This window comes from Anarrhichthys ocellatus, unplaced genomic scaffold (genome assembly GCF_004355925.1).
Source record: "Anarrhichthys ocellatus isolate YVR2014 unplaced genomic scaffold, GSC_Weel_1.0 scaffold40, whole genome shotgun sequence".
Classification (NCBI taxonomy): Eukaryota; Metazoa; Chordata; class Actinopteri; order Perciformes; family Anarhichadidae; genus Anarrhichthys; species Anarrhichthys ocellatus.
Window position 1 is genome coordinate 3,609,983 of NW_022280070.1, and position 20,298 is coordinate 3,630,280.

General features: G+C 42.4%; 4 protein-coding genes across 8 annotated transcripts in view; 1 reads left to right on the forward strand and 3 right to left on the reverse strand.

Annotated features, from left to right (window-relative positions):
* Nucleotides 1–6,304, reverse strand: part of prkacaa (protein kinase, cAMP-dependent, catalytic, alpha, genome duplicate a) — a 13,213-nt gene extending 6,909 nt beyond the window's left edge. Inside the window, exon 1 of one of the 2 annotated variants that reach the window (XM_031867749.1) lies at nt 5,471–6,304. In XM_031867749.1, coding sequence (XP_031723609.1) covers nt 5,471–5,516 — 46 coding nt within the window. In that variant the 5' untranslated portion in view covers nt 5,517–6,304. Of the gene's footprint in view, nt 1–369; nt 1,623–5,470 lie in introns of those variants that run through there. The other variant, XM_031867748.1, reaches the window with a different exon arrangement.
* A 286-nt stretch (nt 6,305–6,590) lies between these two features.
* On the reverse strand, nt 6,591–11,302 carry asf1ba (anti-silencing function 1Ba histone chaperone). The gene is made up of 4 exons (XM_031867750.1): nt 10,903–11,302; nt 9,856–9,971; nt 8,403–8,579; nt 6,591–7,640 (listed from the first exon to the last, which is right to left on the reverse strand). Exons 1-4 carry the CDS (start codon nt 11,009–11,011, stop codon nt 7,449–7,451), a joined length of 594 nt encoding a protein of 197 aa, XP_031723610.1. The 5' UTR covers nt 11,012–11,302; the 3' UTR covers nt 6,591–7,448.
* Nucleotides 11,303–12,332: 1,030 nt separating this feature from the next.
* On the forward strand, nt 12,333–15,609 carry crb3a (crumbs homolog 3a). 4 transcript variants are annotated; one of them, XM_031867862.1, is made up of 4 exons: nt 12,333–12,358; nt 12,569–13,482; nt 14,714–14,760; nt 14,858–15,609. In XM_031867862.1, the coding sequence occupies exons 2-4, from the start codon at nt 13,311–13,313 to the stop codon at nt 15,065–15,067; spliced, it is 429 nt and encodes a 142-aa protein (XP_031723722.1). In that variant the 5' UTR covers nt 12,333–12,358; nt 12,569–13,310; the 3' UTR covers nt 15,068–15,609. The 4 variants fall into 4 exon arrangements, with proteins under 4 accessions (XP_031723722.1, XP_031723724.1, XP_031723725.1 ...); XM_031867864.1 differs by lacking the exon at nt 12,333–12,358 and having other exon boundaries at nt 12,389–12,893; nt 13,277–13,482; XM_031867865.1 differs by lacking the exon at nt 12,333–12,358 and having other exon boundaries at nt 12,389–12,667; nt 13,277–13,482.
* Nucleotides 15,610–17,075: 1,466 nt separating this feature from the next.
* tubb4bl (tubulin, beta 4B class IVb-like) lies at nt 17,076–19,674 on the reverse strand. Its single transcript, XM_031867860.1, has 4 exons — nt 19,489–19,674; nt 18,607–18,715; nt 18,310–18,420; nt 17,076–18,222 (listed from the first exon to the last, which is right to left on the reverse strand). Exons 1-4 carry the CDS (start codon nt 19,543–19,545, stop codon nt 17,165–17,167), a joined length of 1,335 nt encoding a protein of 444 aa, XP_031723720.1. The 5' UTR covers nt 19,546–19,674; the 3' UTR covers nt 17,076–17,164.
* Nucleotides 19,675–20,298: the final 624 nt, after the last annotated feature.

Sequence of the window (20,298 nt, forward strand, 5' to 3'; positions counted from 1 at the left end):
TCTCTCTCTCTCTCTCTCTCTCTCTCTCTCTCACTCTCTCTCACTCAAAAGTACACGAAGTCTTAATCCTCCCCTCGCTAATGTGATTTCCTGCAAATTCCCCAAAGACCGGCAGCTCCAACAATAGGATGGGAGACAGCCAGCAACGGCGGAGACCAAAGTTTGCGTAAACATGTTGGAGAGCACCGCGGCTCCCAGAGAGCTCTGAGAGCAGACCGGTCAACAAGGGAGAAAACATTTCCAGAGACGTGGGTGCTGCAAAAAGCAGCTGGGAGCGAACTGGCAAAAATCAACAGCTGTCTTGTGAGGAATGCTCTCAGGTGATCACCTCGGGCTCAACACCCTCAACTCCCCCCCAAATTTCCTTACCATCCGGGATGACTATGGGTACCTCTGGTGGTGCTGCAGCATCTGCCGAGCGTGACCCCGATTCACTCGAGCGCGAGGATGACTCCCTCTTTCCTGCATGCCTTCTGGAGCTCTTCCTGTCACACATTAGCCCTGCAAAGTCCCTCCCCCCTGTTCTTTCCTTGGCCCCTTTCCTCCAGAGTCACTGATTCATGACCTTTCCTTCCCCTCCGAGAGCACCCGGGTCCAGATGAGCAGCCCCGCTCATCCACAGAAACGGGGTCAAGTGTCCTCGCCAGCAAGGGGTGGGGGTGGGGGGGGGAGGGGGAGAAACGTCTTCAGTCTTTGCTGTGACCGTCACTTTGCTGAGGACCAAGTTCAGAGAGTAGCCTCCACATCCAGTGTGCAGTCAGACCAGCGCTGCTCCCGTTCCACACAGATCAATTGGACCCTTGCTTTGGTTTGTATCAATATTTATTCTGTACATAAAGTACTCTGCCGTTCCCTCCCATGTCAAACACACACACACACACACACAGAGAGGCTATATATATATTGATCCAAACAGAGGCATAATCACCAGGGGGAGGGGCGTAAAACACTAGCTGGTACATTTATCCAACCCAGAGAGGAAGTCCTTTGGAAAACTAGGCCCAAGTGAAGAGCCTTGAGATGAGTGAGACGCATCTAGAAACTTTCCCTAATTAGCAGAACCAATTGGATCTCACGTTTTTGTTTTTTTTTGCAAATCAAGAACACACAAACTACAGTGAAACTTTTTTTTTTTTTTCTCACCCTGCCCAAATGCACCAGAGAGTCCATGTAGTGCCAGTGCCGAATCAATTCCCCAAAAATCAATCCTGCATCTCTTCCCCTGGGCGTCGCTGGCCCACTCTGACGCAGGAACAGAGGGGTTATATTAGGGCGCGCTGACCGATATCTAACTGTGAAGCGTGCCAAAGCGGGTCCCAGGCTTCACCGGGCCTCGTTCAGAAAGCATGCGTCCCCCGTGTGGTGCACGAGAAAATCAGTCAGAGCGCAAACGGAGCTGCACGTGAACCAGGAAGGTGTTCTCGTGTGTGTATAAGGTGAGAAATCAATTAGCAGTCATCAGCGCAATACTGGCAGTAGATGTCTCACTGTGACTACTTTACATACTACGGTAACTGATTTGTCTAGTTGCAATATTTAAGGCTAAAAAGGTAAAATGTCAAAAAAAACATTTTAAACTACATATTGCTGTGCTGCAGAGATGTCCTGACCTACGCATCATATTCTACAGACTTAAAGGAAAAAATATATATATATATATTTTTTTAATTCAAACTATAACTATTTAAATATGTTTTGCAATGACAATGAGAATTATCATTCCCTCTAATATCGGAAACCACATCACAACTGCAATATCAGCCAAAATATTCACAATTAAAATAGATTTTTGGAAAAAAGTGAAGCTGTATGGTAGGGCCAAACTAAACTTGAGCAGTATTTAGTGTAAAGCCTATTATTAAATTGTTATTTATCTTTTAACGTCCTGTCCATACATTTCAATGGTGGGAGGCTAAAAGCTAACGGATACTTCTCACTTTGTGTCCACTTTGTTATAATGTATTGTTTTAGCGTCAGATAGATAAGACTTGATGCATGACACTATTCTGTGCTACAGCTTGATTTTGCAGCAGAGAACAGATTTCAGTATCACCGGCTGTAAATACAACTGCAGCTTTACAAAGAAAAGGACTACAACTACGCCCGTTGTTGCTGTGAGAATCCAAAAAGGAAACCACTGTTCCTTTAGCGATCACTGAGCTCCATCCTCAACTTTTGCTCCGCTCGCTGCTGCTGGATTTTTGCATCTCAGGATTGTTCCCTGGCAGTGCGTCGACTTGCCAACTCGGTACTGTGAGCTTATCTGAGGTGGCTGATTGGCGTTTCAACAGTAAAGTCCACTGGTAATCAGTACGGGGCTTGTGACAAAGCCCCTTTAAAACTGGAGACAGGAAGTGATGAGCGATCCGAAACACAGACCTGCCCCCCCTTTTTTTTTTCTACACAAACCAGCTGCGTGCGGAGCAGGGGCAGGGGCAGGACGTGAGCCATGTGGATATTTATAGATACAGGGAGTTGACAGGGTGCCACCTCATTATACGAGGTGCAATTCAAAAACACAAAAGATTCAACACAACCATACCGTATGTCATAACACGGCATGTTAAGGAAGTGTGTGAAGTACATGAAAATATTTTAAATATACGGTCAGACAGATTTGAAAGAGCCCGACCAGTGAGAAAGACAATAACACAAGAGCTTTATACCCCCCAAAAAATAACGTACACGTCTGTTTGGATAGGTTCATTATCACACTGCGTAATAGTTTTAAGGCGGATAGTGTTATGCTGTGCAGAACGGTGCCTGACAGACACTTCCACAGTAACTGGGAGATGCCTTCCTTTGAACTGTAACTGGGGAACAATAGGCCACAGAGAAGAGACAAACAACAGGCTGCTCTGTGTGTCCATTTGTATACAAGATCACCCAACCAATGCCAATAGACACTCAACTCACCAGGTCATGATATGAATTTAGTAACAAAACAAAAAAACAGCTTGATAATCTCTGTTAAATGTATAAGATTGAGTTCAGCCTGTGACTGGCTAAGCTAGCGGGACAAACAGCATGGACTACTACCTGACCCATGCTTCTGTCCAGCCCCAGAATGAAAACTCACAGCAGCAGCAAGCCTCTAGCTCATCCTGTTGTTGGCCATGTCTGCCTTCTCCACCGCCCGTGTCCCCTAGACAGGGCCCGGCTCGGTGAAACAGCCTTCCTGCCAGCCTGTGAATAACAGACATCGCACAAGGCAGGAGGAAGCCCGCTGACAGCCAGTGCAGAGTCTCAAACCTGCAGTGTGTCCTGGAGGTTCTAACAAGCGGGGAAATCCAGAAAAATGTGATACCAACAACACCGTGAGGGCCAAAACGTCAAGCTGTCCCGGCTGGCTGCGTTTGGTTTATTAGAGTAGTGGAGGCGATGAGAAAATGTAAAGAGCCTGGGCTGGGCCTTCCTTGCTCCTTCACTTCCTGCTGCCGTTCACAGAGCGTCTATCCGCCCCGCTTCCTCCCGTGGGTCAGAAATCCGCTTTGTATACTAGCACTCCGCGCTTGTCTTCTCCAGCCTGGAAACTTCAGTGGAAAGAGACCCCGCGCACCACAACAAGCTCTCAGTCTCCACACTTTCTCTTTCTGTAGAAAGAAAAACAGGCTGCCATGTTGTCCTTCATAACTAGCTGCTCTGTGGAAAATGACGCCCCTCTGTGTGGGCTCTGGACCCCTGGTCTCTGGGTATCAGGGTGGACCTGCAGTGATCAGGTTGATAAGGATGTGACGCATGACATGTGTGAACAAATGTTCCAGTGTAGGAGTGTCTGCTTTGTCTTCTAACCTACTAATCCGCCAATTGACACAACTTCTTGAGCATTAAAAACAAACAACCCTCTGTGCTACAACACCTGAGAGTCATGGGCCTTGTTACAAAAGGATTATCAGTGATGGGTTAGTCTTGCATAGCCAGTCCTATCTCCACAGTGCTGTGTCAGCACTACACAAAGGTCTCGCTCCGCACATTATCATTCTGGTATCGGGGGGGGGGGGGGGGGAAGAAGCGCAATGGCTTGTTTGTGATTGGTTTAAAAAGACATACAATGGTCTTGGGTGTCCTCGCGAAATAGATAACGCAAACAGCGGAAGGGGAAGGCTTATACCCACAGTCTACATCCGGTGAGTCAGAATGGGGATGAGTTTACATTACAGAGGGTCTGGAAGCCAGTCTTCACACACACACTCTACCAGCAACAAGGAGCTGACACTCATTTTGCAGATACCTGCTCTCAGACTTTGCACACTTGAGCATTATTGATGGTGTCGTGGATAAAACCATAAAACGATGTCCTCGGCAGCCTTTTCTAAGGCCGGTGATCCCAAGGAAACAAAAACTCTTTGAGTTAACAAGCGTTTTGTTAGGAAATAGAATTATAGGGGTCCCGAATTTAGTAGTTCAACTCTGAGGATCAATGTAAATAAGTGTCTTATATTTTGCTAGCTTATACAAATGTGTTATTATAGTGATAAAAACTGATCCGATATGTGAGAAGTTCATCAAGGTAATGAAAAGTTGTGAGAAACAACAGCCCAAAAAACAATTGGCATAAGCGGGGCATCTCTTCTTCACTGTCTTGCACACAAACACATGCGCACAGTGAGGCATACAAGAGCCCTTGTTCTAAATGCTGCTCATCACATGATGTTCAAGAGACTCCTCAACTCCCAAGTTTTCTGCCTGGAGAGCATCACCCTCATGCATCATATGACCCCGTCCTGGTGGCTTTTACCTTCTCCGATAACAACCAACTCCCCTCTACTCACTTACTGTCAGACGCAGCCTGTGGGACTCGATGCTCGGGTCCACATTGCATTAAGATTCAACACATCACCTGCTAAAACATCCCAAAATATGTGCATCTTCACACTTTCTCAAAACAACACTTTTTGTATATAGAGGAATATTTTATTTTTACTTTATTAAAAGTGCACAGGAAAAACCTCACACAAGTGTTTATGTTTGCAATGTTGTTGTAGTATTTAACCTTATGAGAGTAGGGAAATGAAAACATCTGAAACACATGAACATGAAGAAACCTATGACTGTTGTATAAGGATGGTTGTTGTCATCCTCACTGGCTCTTACGAATATAACCTGAGGCTTTGAAATCACGAGCTTTTCCACAGAATCAGCGGAGAGAATGAATAACATCCTCTGCTGCAGAGATGAACACACTGTCACAGTACAACAGCTTGTTTGAAGAGTATATGTGGAGGTGAAAGGCAACTTTCATAGGGCTTCATCTTGAGTTGACAAACCAGCAAAGTTGAGCCAATTCTGCATATAAGAATAGGGTGTCAAAAGCACTATTACGTGGGGTCAGTGTGTAGGGTCCCTTGGCCTTGATGCAGTATACAGGTGACATGTTGGAGTCTTTATATAGGTGGGATTATGGGAAACAGGAAATAGCAACATAGCATGACATGGCTAGCTGCTGTAGCTACGGGTAAAGGGTACTCACCGCTCTCCATCTCGTTGCCCTTCTTTGCGGTGGGCGTGTTGCCCATGATAGCAGGCTGATGGTGGAGTCCCTGGGCTCAGACTGAGTCTTCCTTTACAAGTCGATGAGTGATGCTACACCGCTAACGCAGTCGCTGGGGCTCAATGACGCTGACAGCTAGCTGCTAGCTACCATTATTGACTACCGTGTGTAAATATATTTCCTCCAAATGCCCCTCCTCGAGGAGGTCGTAAAAACACCCAACCAAGCGACTATATACACACACAAGCCTGCAGCTAATACTGACGCTTCAGGTTAGCTAAGCTAGCTGCCTCTAGCAGAGATGGACCAGGAGATGTTAGCTTTGTAGCGTTAGCTTGTGGATTTACAAGCGAGCCCCGGTAACTTGAGATGTCACTCGGCTGTCCGTTATTTCCAGAGACGACTTGGTTTATCCAAAATACAGTCCGGACCATGAGGCGGATCGTCGAAAGCTGTTTTCTCCCTAACGTTCACAAACAAGCTAGCGTTAGCTTGTAGAGTTAGCTGTTAGCGTCCCTCGCTGTCTTCTCCTGGCCTGAACTAAACCAGGTGCTATCTCTGTGTCGGCAGGCCTTTTCACTTGAGACCTGAATAATAAAAGTGGTGTCCAGGTTATTCTTTGTTTCCGGTGTTGGTGATTTCAAACGGATCTCTCTCCATTCGTTTCTAAACCAGGCATCAAGTGCAACGGTTTCCTGGGACCGACCATCTGATAGTCGATTCCTAAGATCAACAGACCCCTTCCATTAATCTTCAGACCGCAAGGGAAACTCCAGTCATCCATCCACCGGGTCCCGCCTCCCACTGGCTCTGATTGGCTACACACACAGATCCTCACACAACACAAGTCGCAATTGAAGCGCTGATTGGCTAAGCACCAACGCATCCAGACATTACATTGATGCAATTCGTCTGTCAAATTATTTAGTCCCGCCTCCCAGACTTGCTAGTAGCCAATACGCCCATAACTGTAATTGTGTGTGTTTTTTTTCATTTACTTTAAATTATCAGCTGTTTGTATTTATCAGGCTGAGTTTCGTTGCACGATACAAATAAAACGTTGTCGCATCTCGCGATCGCAATCTTATTTGCAGAGTAGTCTCTTCCAGAGCCAGGTCTGTAGCCTAGCCTCCCCTTTACCCGAGCGATCTGTGATTGGGTGTGACGTTAACACAGGCTATTTTTAGTAAAATGTGAAAATATAACGGGACACTCACAGTGATATTTGTGTTACATAGTTGGCACTTTGTTGTTATGAAAAAATAAAAGGGAATTACTTGGTGCATTCATAACAAGGTGGACACAGAAAAGTGGTTCGTATTCTGTTTCCTTGCTTCTGTGATCTCATTTGAAAAAAGACAAAATAAGACATGTAATAAGGAGGAACATATCTCTATCACACATACATTCACATTACTAATACAATGTTTTTTTAATTTGGAACACAGATGCAAACAAAACAAAACACGGAGAAAGGGATGGAGCCCATCCAAAACTCAACAATCTAAGTGGGAAAAGGTTTAAGTGAAAAATAAAGTTGAACACAAATATGATGGCAGAATATCAAATTCCTGTACGGCAATATATTGCAGTGTATTTGCCTATCGCTTCAGTGTTAAAATCCTCTTATATGGGTAAAAATGAGTTCTGCACCAACAAAAGGAAGGAAGTTGAATCACACATCAGCTTGCTTTCAGTTCAGTGCATCATTCCACAGCTACCTTTCTCCATCCCAGGAGTTAAACTAGTTCGATATTGCTTTCATAGGTGTGAGATGCTTCTAATCTTCCTTGGAAACAAACACTTAACTGGGGCTCAAGATGAGAGTTCATTTCTCAGGTAAATAATGGCAGCTGTAAGGCAAAGATGTCTGTACATCCACACTAGAATGTCCACAGGCGTTCAAAAGTGAAGGTTTCCTGCTGTGAGTTATCACATTTGGGGCTGGGTGTTGTCTCTATAAGAAGTCCATGGAGTTATCGGGTAGTATCCCTAAGGGCGGGGCCTTGCCTGGGAGACAAGACGGAGGGAGCATGGAGTTTGACGAGGGATCCACGTTTTCACAGTCCTCCATTCGCTCTGCACAGCCTTCCCAGTTTATATGGAATCTGGTCACACGTGGGTTTGATGCCAAAATATTTCTCTGGAGCTGGAGGATGGAAATACAGATAAATACTTTCAGATATTTTCATAACATCTGAATATCAATGTGTATTTAACCGTATCATCTAATTACATTACACAACTGTGTACTAACGGGTGTGACCAAGACAAATATACAATGTCTGCTGACACATTTTACAACCTAAATGGAAACAATCGGTCCACATTTGAAAAAAACATTTCCCCAGAGGACTGATTCATTTCCCATTAGCTGCAGCTAATGTACATATTGCTAATATCTAGACTCAGGGCAAGAAGATAGTACAAATGTGCCAAATGATATTCATCCAACAATAATCAACAAACAACTACAAAATAACCCACATTGAACTACAACTTTGCATTTGTGAGTGAAAAGTTAAAGTTACTATCTGAATTAAGAACATAGTTCACAGAGTAGTAACATTTCTGCCTAACTAGTTACATAACCAAAGGAATTTAATAGGATTACATTTCATTGTTGAAGGACCAAACAATGTGTGCCAAAGTGCAACAGCTTTCATTCTGCAATGTTTTAGTGCACCATGCTGCTATAAGACTACCACTGTTCTCATGGTTGACACAAAGAAACAAACATTCTTCTTAGGTTTGAGTAGTGTATACGGTCTTTTGTAATGTTTGTATTGTGAATTTTTGAGGCATCTTTCATTGCAAAATTCCTTCAAAAGTCTTCTTCAGCCAGACATCGTCAACAAACATCAGTAATCAAAGTGTGAAATAAGCATTAGAAGTCAACCGTTAGTCTGACCTGTGTGTAGTCTGGCTTGATCGGTGGGTTTTCCCGAAGCTCCGGTTCTGTGTATTCATTGTTCACATAGTAACCGATGCGAATGAACTCCTGGCCGCGGTACGTGCAGGTAATCAGCACGACAGTCACACCAACAGCATCACTCTCAGGAATCAATCCAGTGTTTGGGGCATCGGCCTGTTACAAGAAACACAAATATAAAGCAACTTTTATAAGCAACTGTTACAAGAAACACAAATATGAAGCAACTTTTATAAGCAACTGTTACAAGAAACACAAATATAAAGCAACTTTTATAAGCAACTGTTACAAGAAACACAAATATAAAGCAACTTTTATAAGCAACTGTTACAAGAAACACAAATATAACGCAACGGTCTACTTCTCAAATGCTGATGGTGGCACCAGGGTTGTGAAATGATTAAAACCAGTCAGTATGAAAGATAAGCTTGTAAAAGTGCAGTCAGTCTATTTGGACTATTTGTCTATAAATAGATTATAACACGTTTTATTTCCCAAAAGGGTCCGTACAGTACTTCTACAAAACACTGATGAATTAATAGTTACAGATAATGCAGTGAAATCAACAAGTATAACAACATAATGCAAATTAAAGTTATATTCCATGTTGTTTCACGTAACATATTTTTACAAGGCCGTAGATTCATTTTTAACAATTATAAATATAGATGGAGCAAATACATTTATGTCACTCAAAATATGTTTCCAACGACACTTTAATGTCTGGCCGATCCTGCACCGTAAAGATTTCTGGTTTATGATTCTGTATAATGTTAATCAGACTTGAGACGATCCTGCTGAGCATGTAGTCTGTTAGTAGGCTATGAACATAAAGAATTACGAGTGTTTTTACTTCACTGAAACGGCTTTTGAGGAAATCTGATATTGATATTTGAGAGTTTCAAAAATCCAATAATGATAAATGCCCATTGTTTATTTTCTTTACACAACCCAAAAGAGTTTTTGATAAGGTTCCCTACATGTTTGTTTTCCATGCATTTCCATACTTTAATTTCTTGTTGTTTATCAGTTGCCATATTTACTGATAAAGATACATTTGCATGTGCTAATATAGACCAGAGGCTAATTCCCGTAGTCACTTTCTTTACATATAGCATCATAACCAGTTTTACTTCCGGAAAAACAACCACCAGATGAACAGGTTGTGATCGGGAACTGCAGTATAGTCTCCTCGTTGTTGAAAGATGTAAAAGTTTCTGTTTGTTATTTATGATCATTCAACCTGCTATGTGTACAATTAGAAAGCTATGCAGGAGAGAATAAAAACTGTTTTTAAAGGCGAGGATGCAAAGAGGATCCAATTGCCATTTCTGAAAAGCGTAATAACAAGTTGTTATGATATTATGTATATGCTATATGGCTAAAGCAACACAAAGCACTAGTTCAGTTAGTTTGCCGGAACCAAACACACCTGAAACACGAACATATGTCTCCCAGCAGGCACCGGGCCGACCAACACGGAGTCGAGGATTTGGTCGTACTCTTCACTCTCTGCTGAGCCAACGTAGATGATCTTCCATTCCAGGTCTACAAAAAATAAGAAGTTATGTTTCACTATTAAATGATAATTTATAGTAGTGTGTAGTGAACTTAGTGCTGAGACAATTAGTTAATTTATCAGTTAGGTGATGAACAAAAGTTATTGATTACACACTATCATATTTGTCAATAATCTAGTAAAAAATACATACACCACCTGGATAAAGCTCATCAAATACAATCTATAGGTAATTGCTTTTCAGCATATTTACAAATCATACCATAAGTAATTTTGCTTTCACTTTCCATAGCAAGAGCTTGTAATACAGAAATGTGTCCAAACAGGTCACATTTACATTTACAGATCATAATATTCAAGGGGATGCATTACATGTGCAAAGCTTTTGTGTAACGTTATAATCAATATTCATTTAATGTATGACTAATAATCAACATGCTACCATGAACAATAAAGAACACAGCGAAAGTAATATACAAAGTATGATGTAATAGTGAATTGAAACTCAAAACGTTGCGCTGACACCAATTTTTTGGACTTATGTTACGCGTAAAAGTAGAGTAACGTGAACACTGACTTCAACGTTACTCTCTACGTTTTCAACCCCCTAATGCTTATTGGTGGGATTTTTAAAACCCTTAAAAAAATGCGTAGTTTCACAATACTAGCTAAATGAGAAACATTACACGTAATAACGTGGAAGGCATACGATGAATGAACAACTTAAAGATGTGTCCACCACGAAGAACACATTCATTCAACCTGTGTAAAAGTACTTTGCAACGTGGGGTTACTTTTCACAAATTCCAACTTTCAGTTAAGTTAGCCAATGTAGCTAAACTAGCGCACACAGCTATGGATAACGTTAGCTTTTAGCAATCTCTAGTGACGTTACGCAAACAGAAGTAACGTTAGCAACACTCAGCTTTACTACGTTAACTTTTACTTTACGTTACCTACCTTCGGGAAGGTCCTCCATACACTCAAATGTTATCTCAAACTGAAAAGGGTTTCCAAAGCGACTCGGGTTATCTAGGACAGCCACATTTAACACCTGTACCTTCGCCATTGTTGCTGAAGCGTTAAAAACGGGCTAACCAAAAACAAACGTTCAAACCAGACACCTGGGAATGCTTTAAAAAGCACCAAAACAAGACGTTAACACAGAGAGAGAGAGCGATATTATCTATCCAACAACTCTGGTTTTACCTAACTTAAGCCTTATTTATACCCCTAAATGTAGAATACTACACTCTTAATTAAAGTTCGTATAACTAGCGGACATTGAATTTGAGGATAAATATGATGCTCCCGCCGCTTTCACTACCCAGGCTCCTTTGTGGCTACGGCAAGCGGGTAGGTACGCGGGTGGAAAAGGAGCCGCTTCCATCAGAGGAAAGCCAACCTGTCTCAATCGCCCCCAGTGGCACGATAAATAAGCCTGGGCTGTCATTTTTTTTTTTACCAGACAATAAACATAATTTTTTTCCTGACAGGCCAAAGTAGTAAATCAAGGTGGAAGCTTTACTGTAACCTCTTGATCTATAAACTGTCCAGTCAGTCAATATGTTGCAATATTTTGCTAGTGTTTGTTCGGTAAAATAAATGTCCCATCCAAGGAAAGGTCGACAGGCACATTACACAATATATGGTGATGCAAGGAGATACAACAGTGCTACAATACAACCTTGGAAATGATCCTTGAAACAGTTCTCTACTGAACAAAAATATAGTTTAAGCGTCACAATTGTATTTATTGCAAGACTATCACTTCATTTTCAGGCACATTTCATTGTACATGTGATGGACAAGAATGGCATACAAATAAATAAGTTAAAAGAAACAAGAAGACAGAGGTCTACAACTTGGGCATAGCTTTTATATGGTAAAGACAATTATCCTATTTGCAATGAAATGGCGTTTTCATATATTTGATGAATCTTTATTGAATTTGATGAGCAGCAGGCCATATTTTCAACACTGCATATTACCATTCGTCACCACCATCACTTTTTTTTCAATTAGGGTTATGTAATTGTCTGCCTTCCACATAACCTACTCTGTGAATAAAATACATAAAGATGGTATGGGATCTTCTCACACTGACTGCGGTAATATACGAGTCATTTTCTACAGCAGTTATCTGCTTTTCAAGAAACGCCTCACTACTCTCACACACTGTCCAAATGAAAACTATTTGACCCCCACAGATTAGGCTTGAAGCAGCCTACATTTCCTTTGCCCCTCTAAGTCTGAGAAGGGGGAGATTAGGTGAGGATTAGAGTCCACTGGACCAGCTGGCCGCCGAATTCATACCTAAAATATCTCAGGAATGTCGATATCCTTTCTGATGTCGGGTAACATGAAACCTGATGGAGGCGCTGTTTCATGCCACCACCAGCAGCCAGGTTGCAAGGTAAGAGCTGTGCACGGTAGTACAGTTAAACATTGTACTCCAGCAGGCTGGTGCAAGTGAGAGCAACCTGTCTTTTAGACTCTCTTTAGAAAAAGAAAAAGTTCAGTTTAAATCAAGTAGTCTATCAGGAGCGTAATAGGCATAATGTGACATGCATGTCATTAAAGTTATCTTTTAGATGATAAGGGTATTTTTTTTTAATGTCAACAGGAGGACTGCTCTGCTTAAGTGGGCTGAACCGGGTTTTTCTTCGACTTTGTTACAAAGGAGTATCTGTCCGCTCTGCTGCAGGTGGATATCTGCGCTCAGGTAATGTAACACGAAACTCAGCCATGTGACCAATGGCGATTTGAAGACTAGACGAAACTAGAAAAAAAAAAAAACAACTGCTTTACATAAAACACCAACGAGTAGCGCAGTCGAGGATGTAGAGTCGTATTGGATCCTAGCTGTTTCAGAAGCACGGCTTTTGTCTGGAGATGTTACCTCATTTTCATCGGACTAATCCATTTGTTGCCGTTTCATTTTTGACAAGGTGAGAGGCGGAAGCGAGGAATACACCTGCTCGATGTTTCCCGGTTTGCTTAGATCACCTGAAAACAACCTGATCCATGATATGCCTCTAAAACAGCTTGTTTAAAAATTAACTTAACAATATGTTGTATTTTATTACTACAAGTTATAATAATAATACTGCTGCAAATGAGAAGGGGTTGAACATTAAAGCGTTTCAATATGCTATTAATAGCGTATTATGTTCCTGTGGTCTGAGCAGGTTTAATGGTGATTCAACATCAGGCTGAATGTGTGACTCAGTGGCTGAATGGTGTTTCTGACTCAACCTCAGAATAAAGATTTAGAGTGTCAAATAAATACAGGACATTTGTCTTTATATTTCCTACAATGATGTGTCTTCAGCTGTTAAAGATGGGCCAATAAATCCATCCAGTGAATGTTGGACCCAGTGAAATGGACCCGAGCTGAGGCCCCAAAGCCTGAGTCTGCCCTCCCTTTGCCGTGCTGGTCACGAGTAGAGATGGCAGCGTGTCCGGATGTGCTGGTCATGCCTGGAGTTTTGGTCAGGAGTGTTTTACTGCTGGTACTGAGCAGTAATCCTGTGTGGGGTGAGTCAGTAACCATCCCTTCATCCTCAATACAACCACACAAATAAGACATCTGACCACACCTAGAGCGTGCACACACACACACACACACACACAACATTATATCATGCAATGACAAATAAAACGGGACATTCCAGAGCAAATCTGAAACATGCACAGGCTTGTCATCATGTTGTCAGAACGTTTGACTAAGAACTGACTTAAGAAACACATTCTGCCATATGAGAAGAGTATATTTACATCAGGTTTCATCTTATCAATAACTAAACACACAAAAGAATCCAATTTAACGATACATTCAGCCACCATGCTCAAAAGAGTACGCTTTTGAGCATGGCGGCTCCTTCCTGTAACCCCTGCTTCTTGTTATCAAGTTGCACTTGTGTCCTTGCAAAGTTTGCTATTTGCCCTGGTGAATGATTGACTCATAACATGGGCCAAAAACACAACTTTCTTAATATAACGATGTTCGGTGCCTTTGTGATGCTCAAAACAATCAAAACAACGAACAAGAAAACGGTACATTTTCATTTTTGTATCCATATTTTAAGGAAACGTGTCGTTTTCACTCAGCTGACTGTGTAGCTGCAGCACACTCTGCATGCCTGAGCTTCTCCTCCTCCTCATTCACTCTCCCGGTCAGGTAGTTTTTAGTTTCGTGATGTCACTGGGTAATCACATGGCTGGTCATGGATAAAATGGCTGGGAATAAGGCTAATAGCAACCTCTGCTTTGCCGTCGGTTCCTCTTTTTCCTACTTGTGTTAAATAATGTTTCCATTGCTTAAAAAGAGGTTTAACTTTAATATGAATGAATCACAAAGATTTAACGTAGGTTTTGGAGCTGATTTTTATTAATGAAGACGTTATATCTTAAATTTGAAATGTAAAAACAACAATTGGCAGTTTTAAGGAGGGTTGTGAACTGGACTACTTCTTGCCTGGGACCATTAATGTCCCGGAGTCTCTAGATAAATGGGAGAAACCAGATTACAGCAGTAGTTAGATACACATGCTGACATGCGGTGCCCTGGTTACTGAAAAAACTAAAGTTTACATGCGCTCGTCACTTAAAGCAACTGTTCAAATAAGTCTCCTAGATTATTATTAACTATTTAGTTAATAGGTTACCAGTTACCAGCAGTTAGGAAGCCCATACTGAAACATCTTGAGACTGTAAAGAGTTGGCATTGTTACTATAATTGTTCCTGATGTTTCTGCTATTTTCACAGGGAATTCTACTTCACCTGGAAGTGACACCGGTTCTAATAACACTGCTGTGAGTAAATAACCTTCATCACGACCACTAAATGACACCAGAAAATGTTCCTTTCTATCACCAGATTGACCACTGTCCTGTAATTTTCCACTTGCAGGGCCCCAACATAGCAGCTATCGTGGCCCCCACGGTCACGCTGGGCGTTCTGGCCATAGTGTTGGCTGTGCTCGGCTGGCTCTTCTGCGTGGTGAAAAAGAGGAGACAGACTGAAGGGACGTATAGACCCAGTGCGGAGGAACAGTCCGGTGCACGCGGCGTGGCCGCGCCAGATGCTCTACAGTTACCAAAGGAGGAAAGACTCATTTGAGATTTAGTGCTTTATGTTTTTAGAAAATCCCGTACGGACAAAGGCAGCAAGCTTTTGCATAGCGTTGCTCCTGTGTGAGGAGGCTCTCTGCCTCGAGCTGATCAATGAAAGAAAAGTCTCCCAAGGTTTAAGAGAGGACAGATTTTAGTTTTTATTTCAACAAGCACTGAATGGTTCCTGCATGGCACCATGGAGAAATGCACCTGGATGTCTGGATCTCGCCCGTTTTAAGAACAATTGAACATTTCAAGGAGGTTTTGAACATTTCCTCTGCACAAACGATGCTTCAGTATTTTATCACCACTAATAATTTTAGTTTAGAGATGTTTATCTTGTTTCAGTCGCCACTTACCATGTACCAGGACTTGAATTGATTCAGTCTGTTATGAAACACTTTCACTGGCAAAATCAATACCAATCTTTTACCTCAAACTTATTTTTGATTTTGCTACTGAGTCCTGATGAGTCCATTTTATCTTCAATCAAGACATGTGTCTTAGCCTAATAATGAGTGCAATTAAACATATTATTACAGTGCACAACTTGATTGATTTTATAAAGACAGATGTATGTTAAAGATGAGGTCATACTGAGCAATTGTTTACACTTCAAGTACTCAAAACTAATTTAAAATCACATTATTTAAAGATAATTTCATCAGTAGTGCATAATATGATATAATAATCAAGATGTTTTACAATGTTACATGTTTATTTATGCTTTTGTAAAATAAATGTTTGAAATAATAGTTGAGTAATGAAACTTCACAAAAGCATTTAAAGCATCTCCCGTTCTAATTTAGAGTTTTCTTAAAAATATATGATGTTACTAAATGTATGATTATATTCACAGTATGTAATTCTATTAAAAATAAGATTTGGGTTTGAAGCGGGAGAACACTTAATAAACATGTATATTTATCATATGCCAAATAATCTATTCATCTGGAAAATATGGGCGAGTCCATAACTTTGTACTTTGTAGTCTTTGGCTGATAAAAGAGCTTAGCAGATAAGGAGTCCTGGTAGTCAGAGAGTGAAAAGTTCACTGAAACAATGAGGCCATTGTTAGTCTCTATGGAATGTTTTTTTAATCTATAATGTAATGAAAAACTGTAGATGGACTTTAATATTTTTATGTTCATGTATTTTTATAAATCAAAAACATTTGGAAACTGAAGAAATTGTGGCCAAACTATTGACTTACTCACTATATACACATATACACTTTGTTATTCTCATGATTAAAAAAATGGAGATAACTATCAAAATCCATATTCATTTGTACAGTCATGTAGTGTCATTAGCAAGTTATTAAATTGCTTTTTTAATAAATTTGACCACACATCAAGTCAGGATTTATATTAAAAGACATGTTGAAATGAAAGTAGTTTTTTGGAATATTGGATTGACTTAAAATTCTGGTCTTTGACTAAAAAGACGGCTAGACCATTTAGTATTCATATTTGCATTATGCTTTGATTTACAGATCATGTTCAGATTTCAGCTGACAAGAAATGAAGGATTTCATCCCCTTTTTAGATTAATTATCCTACAGGAAAGCGGTTTACAGGCTACGAAGTATTCAGTATTTAAAGAATCATTTGAAAAACATTACAGACCCTATGAATCATGTTTTGACCCTCCTAGGGGGCCAGACCCTCAGGTTGAGACCTACTTCACTTGTCAGCACGTTGCAGGACAGACACTGGAGTGCAGTAAGGCCTGTAGTAATGTCAGATCACACATTATGTCAATCAAAACAACTCAGAGGCAGTAAAAGTGGCCTTTTAATCAGATTTTATTCACCCTCCAATCTCAAGTCTTCACAGTTAAAATCACTTCCGCAAGGCAGTGACAGGACGGATGTAAGGATGCCAATAATTCAGTGCATTCACAACAAACAAAAACCTTTTCAACAAAAACGTGACTAGCATCAGTACAAATCTATGTCTAACACTAGAGCAACAGTGATCTAAATGGTGACAGTTTCTCATTCAGAGTGTGGCAGACCGTTTTAATTCATGATGGAGAGGGATGAAAGGGATGGAGTTCGGGGGACTGGTAAATTAAATGAGGTTTGGCAGCTGGCCAGGCTTTAGGCCACTTCCTCCTCTCCCTCTTCCTCAAACTCGCCCTCCTCGGCGGTGGCTTCCTGGTACTGCTGGTACTCAGACACCAGGTCGTTCATGTTGCTTTCGGCCTCGGTGAACTCCATCTCATCCATGCCCTCACCGGTGTACCAGTGGAGGAAGGCCTTACGGCGGAACATGGCGGTGAACTGCTCGGAGATGCGCTTGAACAGCTCCTGGATGGCTGTGCTGTTGCCGATAAAAGTGGCGGCCATTTTGAGGCCACGGGGCGGGATGTCACAGACGGCGGTCTTCACGTTGTTCGGGATCCATTCAACGAAGTAGCTGCTGTTCTTGTTCTGCACGTTCAACATCTGCTCGTCTACCTCCTTCATGGACATGCGGCCCCTGAACACGGCCGCCACGGTGAGGTAGCGGCCGTGACGCGGGTCACAGGCAGCCATCATGTTCTTGGCGTCGAACATCTGCTGGGTGAGCTCGGGCACGGATAGGGCGCGGTACTGCTGGCTGCCTCTGCTGGTGAGAGGGGCAAAGCCTGGCATGAAGAAGTGCAGACGGGGGAAGGGCACCATGTTGACCGCTAGTTTACGGAGGTCGGCGTTGAGCTGGCCGGGGAAACGCAGACATGTGGTCACCCCGCTCATGGTGGCGGACACCAAATGGTTTAGGTCCCCATAGGTAGGGGTGGTGAGTTTAAGTGTGCGGAAGCAGATATCATAGAGAGCCTCATTGTCAATGCAGTAGGTCTCATCTGTGTTCTCTACCAGCTGGTGGACAGAGAGAGTGGCGTTGTAGGGCTCCACCACAGTATCCGACACCTTGGGAGAAGGCACCACGCTGAAAGTGTTCATGATGCGGTCAGGGTACTCCTCGCGGATCTTGCTGATGAGCAGCGTGCCCATGCCGGAGCCGGTGCCGCCACCCAGGGAGTGAGTGAGCTGGAAGCCCTGGAGGCAATCGCAGCTCTCGGCCTCTTTCCTCACGACATCCAGGACGGAGTCCACCAGCTCGGCTCCCTCCGTGTAGTGGCCCTTGGCCCAGTTGTTTCCAGCTCCACTCTGACCTGTAGTCAAGAGTATCACAGTTCATTGATGTAGCAAACACAAAGAAGCTATTTTCATGGATGTGACAACAGGTTCACATGGGTTACCAAAGACAAAGTTGTCGGGTCTGAAGATCTGCCCGAAGGGACCGGACCGGACTGAATCCATCGTACCAGGCTCCAGGTCCACCAGGATGGCTCGGGGCACATACTTTCCACCTGAAATCAAATGAATCGACAGCGTCATTTCTGGTAAATACGAGCTTGTTGAGCATGATGCGTTTCATGTAAAACACAAACGCAGATGCAAATCACTTCTTACGGAGGCAGAGCTGGTTAGATGAGGGAAGAAGAGAGATAGTTCAGTTCACTCTGTTGTGTATTTTAGCGGATTCGGTAGCTTACCTGAGGCCTCATTGTAATAGACGCTGATTCTGTCTAGCTGCAGATCGCTGTCTCCGTGGTAGGCACCAGTGGGATCAATGCCATGCTCATCGCTGATCACCTCCCAGAACTGAGACGGGGAAGGACGTGAGGGAAACACAGATTTTAGAACAACTGAATATAATGAAATTAGGTAACAGTACCCGGGTTCCCTGAAATGGCACATTAAGCTATTTTTAAACATGCTGCAATGACTATAATACTCCAATTGAATGCAGGTCGGAGGAGCAGTCTTTTAGTCTAAGACGCAGACTAGACTGTCTCTGGAGTAATCAAGCAGATGGCAAAAATATGACAGTATATTCGATGCTATAAGAACACACTGTACTATACAACAATCTTGTAATCATGTCAAACGAACAAAATAACATCATGAATTGGTGTAAAATCAGGGGTTTTACCACTGGAATTGGCTTGAAAAGAATTATAGGTAAAAATAGGTCATAAAGGAGGAGGACGGGGTGGGGAGGCTGCTACGACAGCTACATAAGGTTACATTACAACTACCGTCAATCCTTCATATAATTGATTGCAACAATCGACAAAAATGTATAAACGGCAAGCACACATTTTTGCATGCAATTATTCATTTGCGAATTTGTTTGTCTGTTGCACAAATCAACGCAAAGCAATGCGTGCGCGAATCTGGAGTCCAATGTAAGCCCCGCAGAGAACATCAATGACCGAATCAGCTTAACATTTTAGTCATTGCACGAAGCTTCAAATCAAGAGAGGACGTCGCATTGGGTTTATTCTAGAGAATTCTTGGAGGGGATTCTCGCCTGCACAAGTCTCACCACAATGAAAAACCAAACAGAGAAAAGGAGGAAATCAGAGGAATACCTTAGCTCCGATCTGGTTGCCGCACTGACCGGCTTGCAAATGCACAATTTCGCGCATTTTGGAACAAATGGATCCGAGGACAGTCGAGTAGATGGTCCACTGAGCAGCAGAGATTCACAGAATGTTCCTGCGGTCGATCGCCTGGGATTAGTGTGCGCCGCCTCTGAGACCGTCTGCTGGGCTGAAGCGGTGGTGCAACGTGACGTCATCGCCATGGTACCCAAAGACCGGAGGAGAGAGGGAGGGACCAAGACCCGTGGAAACGGCGGATAGGGTGCGAGGGGCTGCATCAGCCATCAATAAGATTCTCATTATTCTCACGAACTCAGTGCACTCAGAGTCCCTCCAAACACACACACACACACACACACACACACACACACACACAAAAGTCACACCGATGTGCAGTTTTGACAGTGCAGTCTATTGTTAAGACCGCGAGTTCATTAATGTTGAAGTTAGACATAGTTAGCATAAGTAGCCATGGCTTGAAAATGACAAGGCCAGCAACATTTAAAATATATCAACTGTAGAATGAGGAATTCTTCTGAAAATATCAACTCGATATTATCTCAAGGTAATGTTTCGGTGGAGAGAGGTTTGCGCAGCCATTAGGGCCAAGAGCATCAGCACATTTCTTATGATCAAAGATGTGCTCTACTTCCTTTAAAAGTACTTTTAATTACAGTGGCTCTGTTTTTTTTTTTTTTTACAATCAAAATGAAACAAAGCCAAAAACAACATTGACATTTATGATAAGAGAAAACAAGTTAGAGGGATGGGCATGTAAGATTAGTAATGTGCTTCCAA

Coding starts and splice junctions, on each gene's coding strand:
- crb3a (XM_031867862.1), top strand. CDS start 13,311: ATGTTGGACCCAGTGAAATGGACCCGAGCTGAGGCCCCAAAGCCTGAG. Junction 13,483..14,713: donor GAGCAGTAATCCTGTGTGGG/GTGAGTCAGTAA, acceptor CTATTTTCACAG/GGAATTCTACTTCACCTGGA. Junction 14,761..14,857: donor CCGGTTCTAATAACACTGCT/GTGAGTAAATAA, acceptor TTCCACTTGCAG/GGCCCCAACATAGCAGCTAT.
- asf1ba (XM_031867750.1), bottom strand. CDS start 11,011: ATGGCGAAGGTACAGGTGTTAAATGTGGCTGTCCTAGATAACCCGAGT. Junction 9,972..10,902: donor TATGGAGGACCTTCCCGAAG/GTAGGTAACGTA, acceptor TATTTTTTGTAG/ACCTGGAATGGAAGATCATC. Junction 7,641..8,402: donor TCAAGCCAGACTACACACAG/GTCAGACTAACG, acceptor TCCATCCTCCAG/CTCCAGAGAAATATTTTGGC.
- tubb4bl (XM_031867860.1), bottom strand. CDS start 19,545: ATGCGCGAAATTGTGCATTTGCAAGCCGGTCAGTGCGGCAACCAGATC. Junction 18,716..19,488: donor GCAACCAGATCGGAGCTAAG/GTATTCCTCTGA, acceptor TCCCCGTCTCAG/TTCTGGGAGGTGATCAGCGA. Junction 18,223..18,309: donor ACCCGACAACTTTGTCTTTG/GTAACCCATGTG, acceptor TCTTGACTACAG/GTCAGAGTGGAGCTGGAAAC.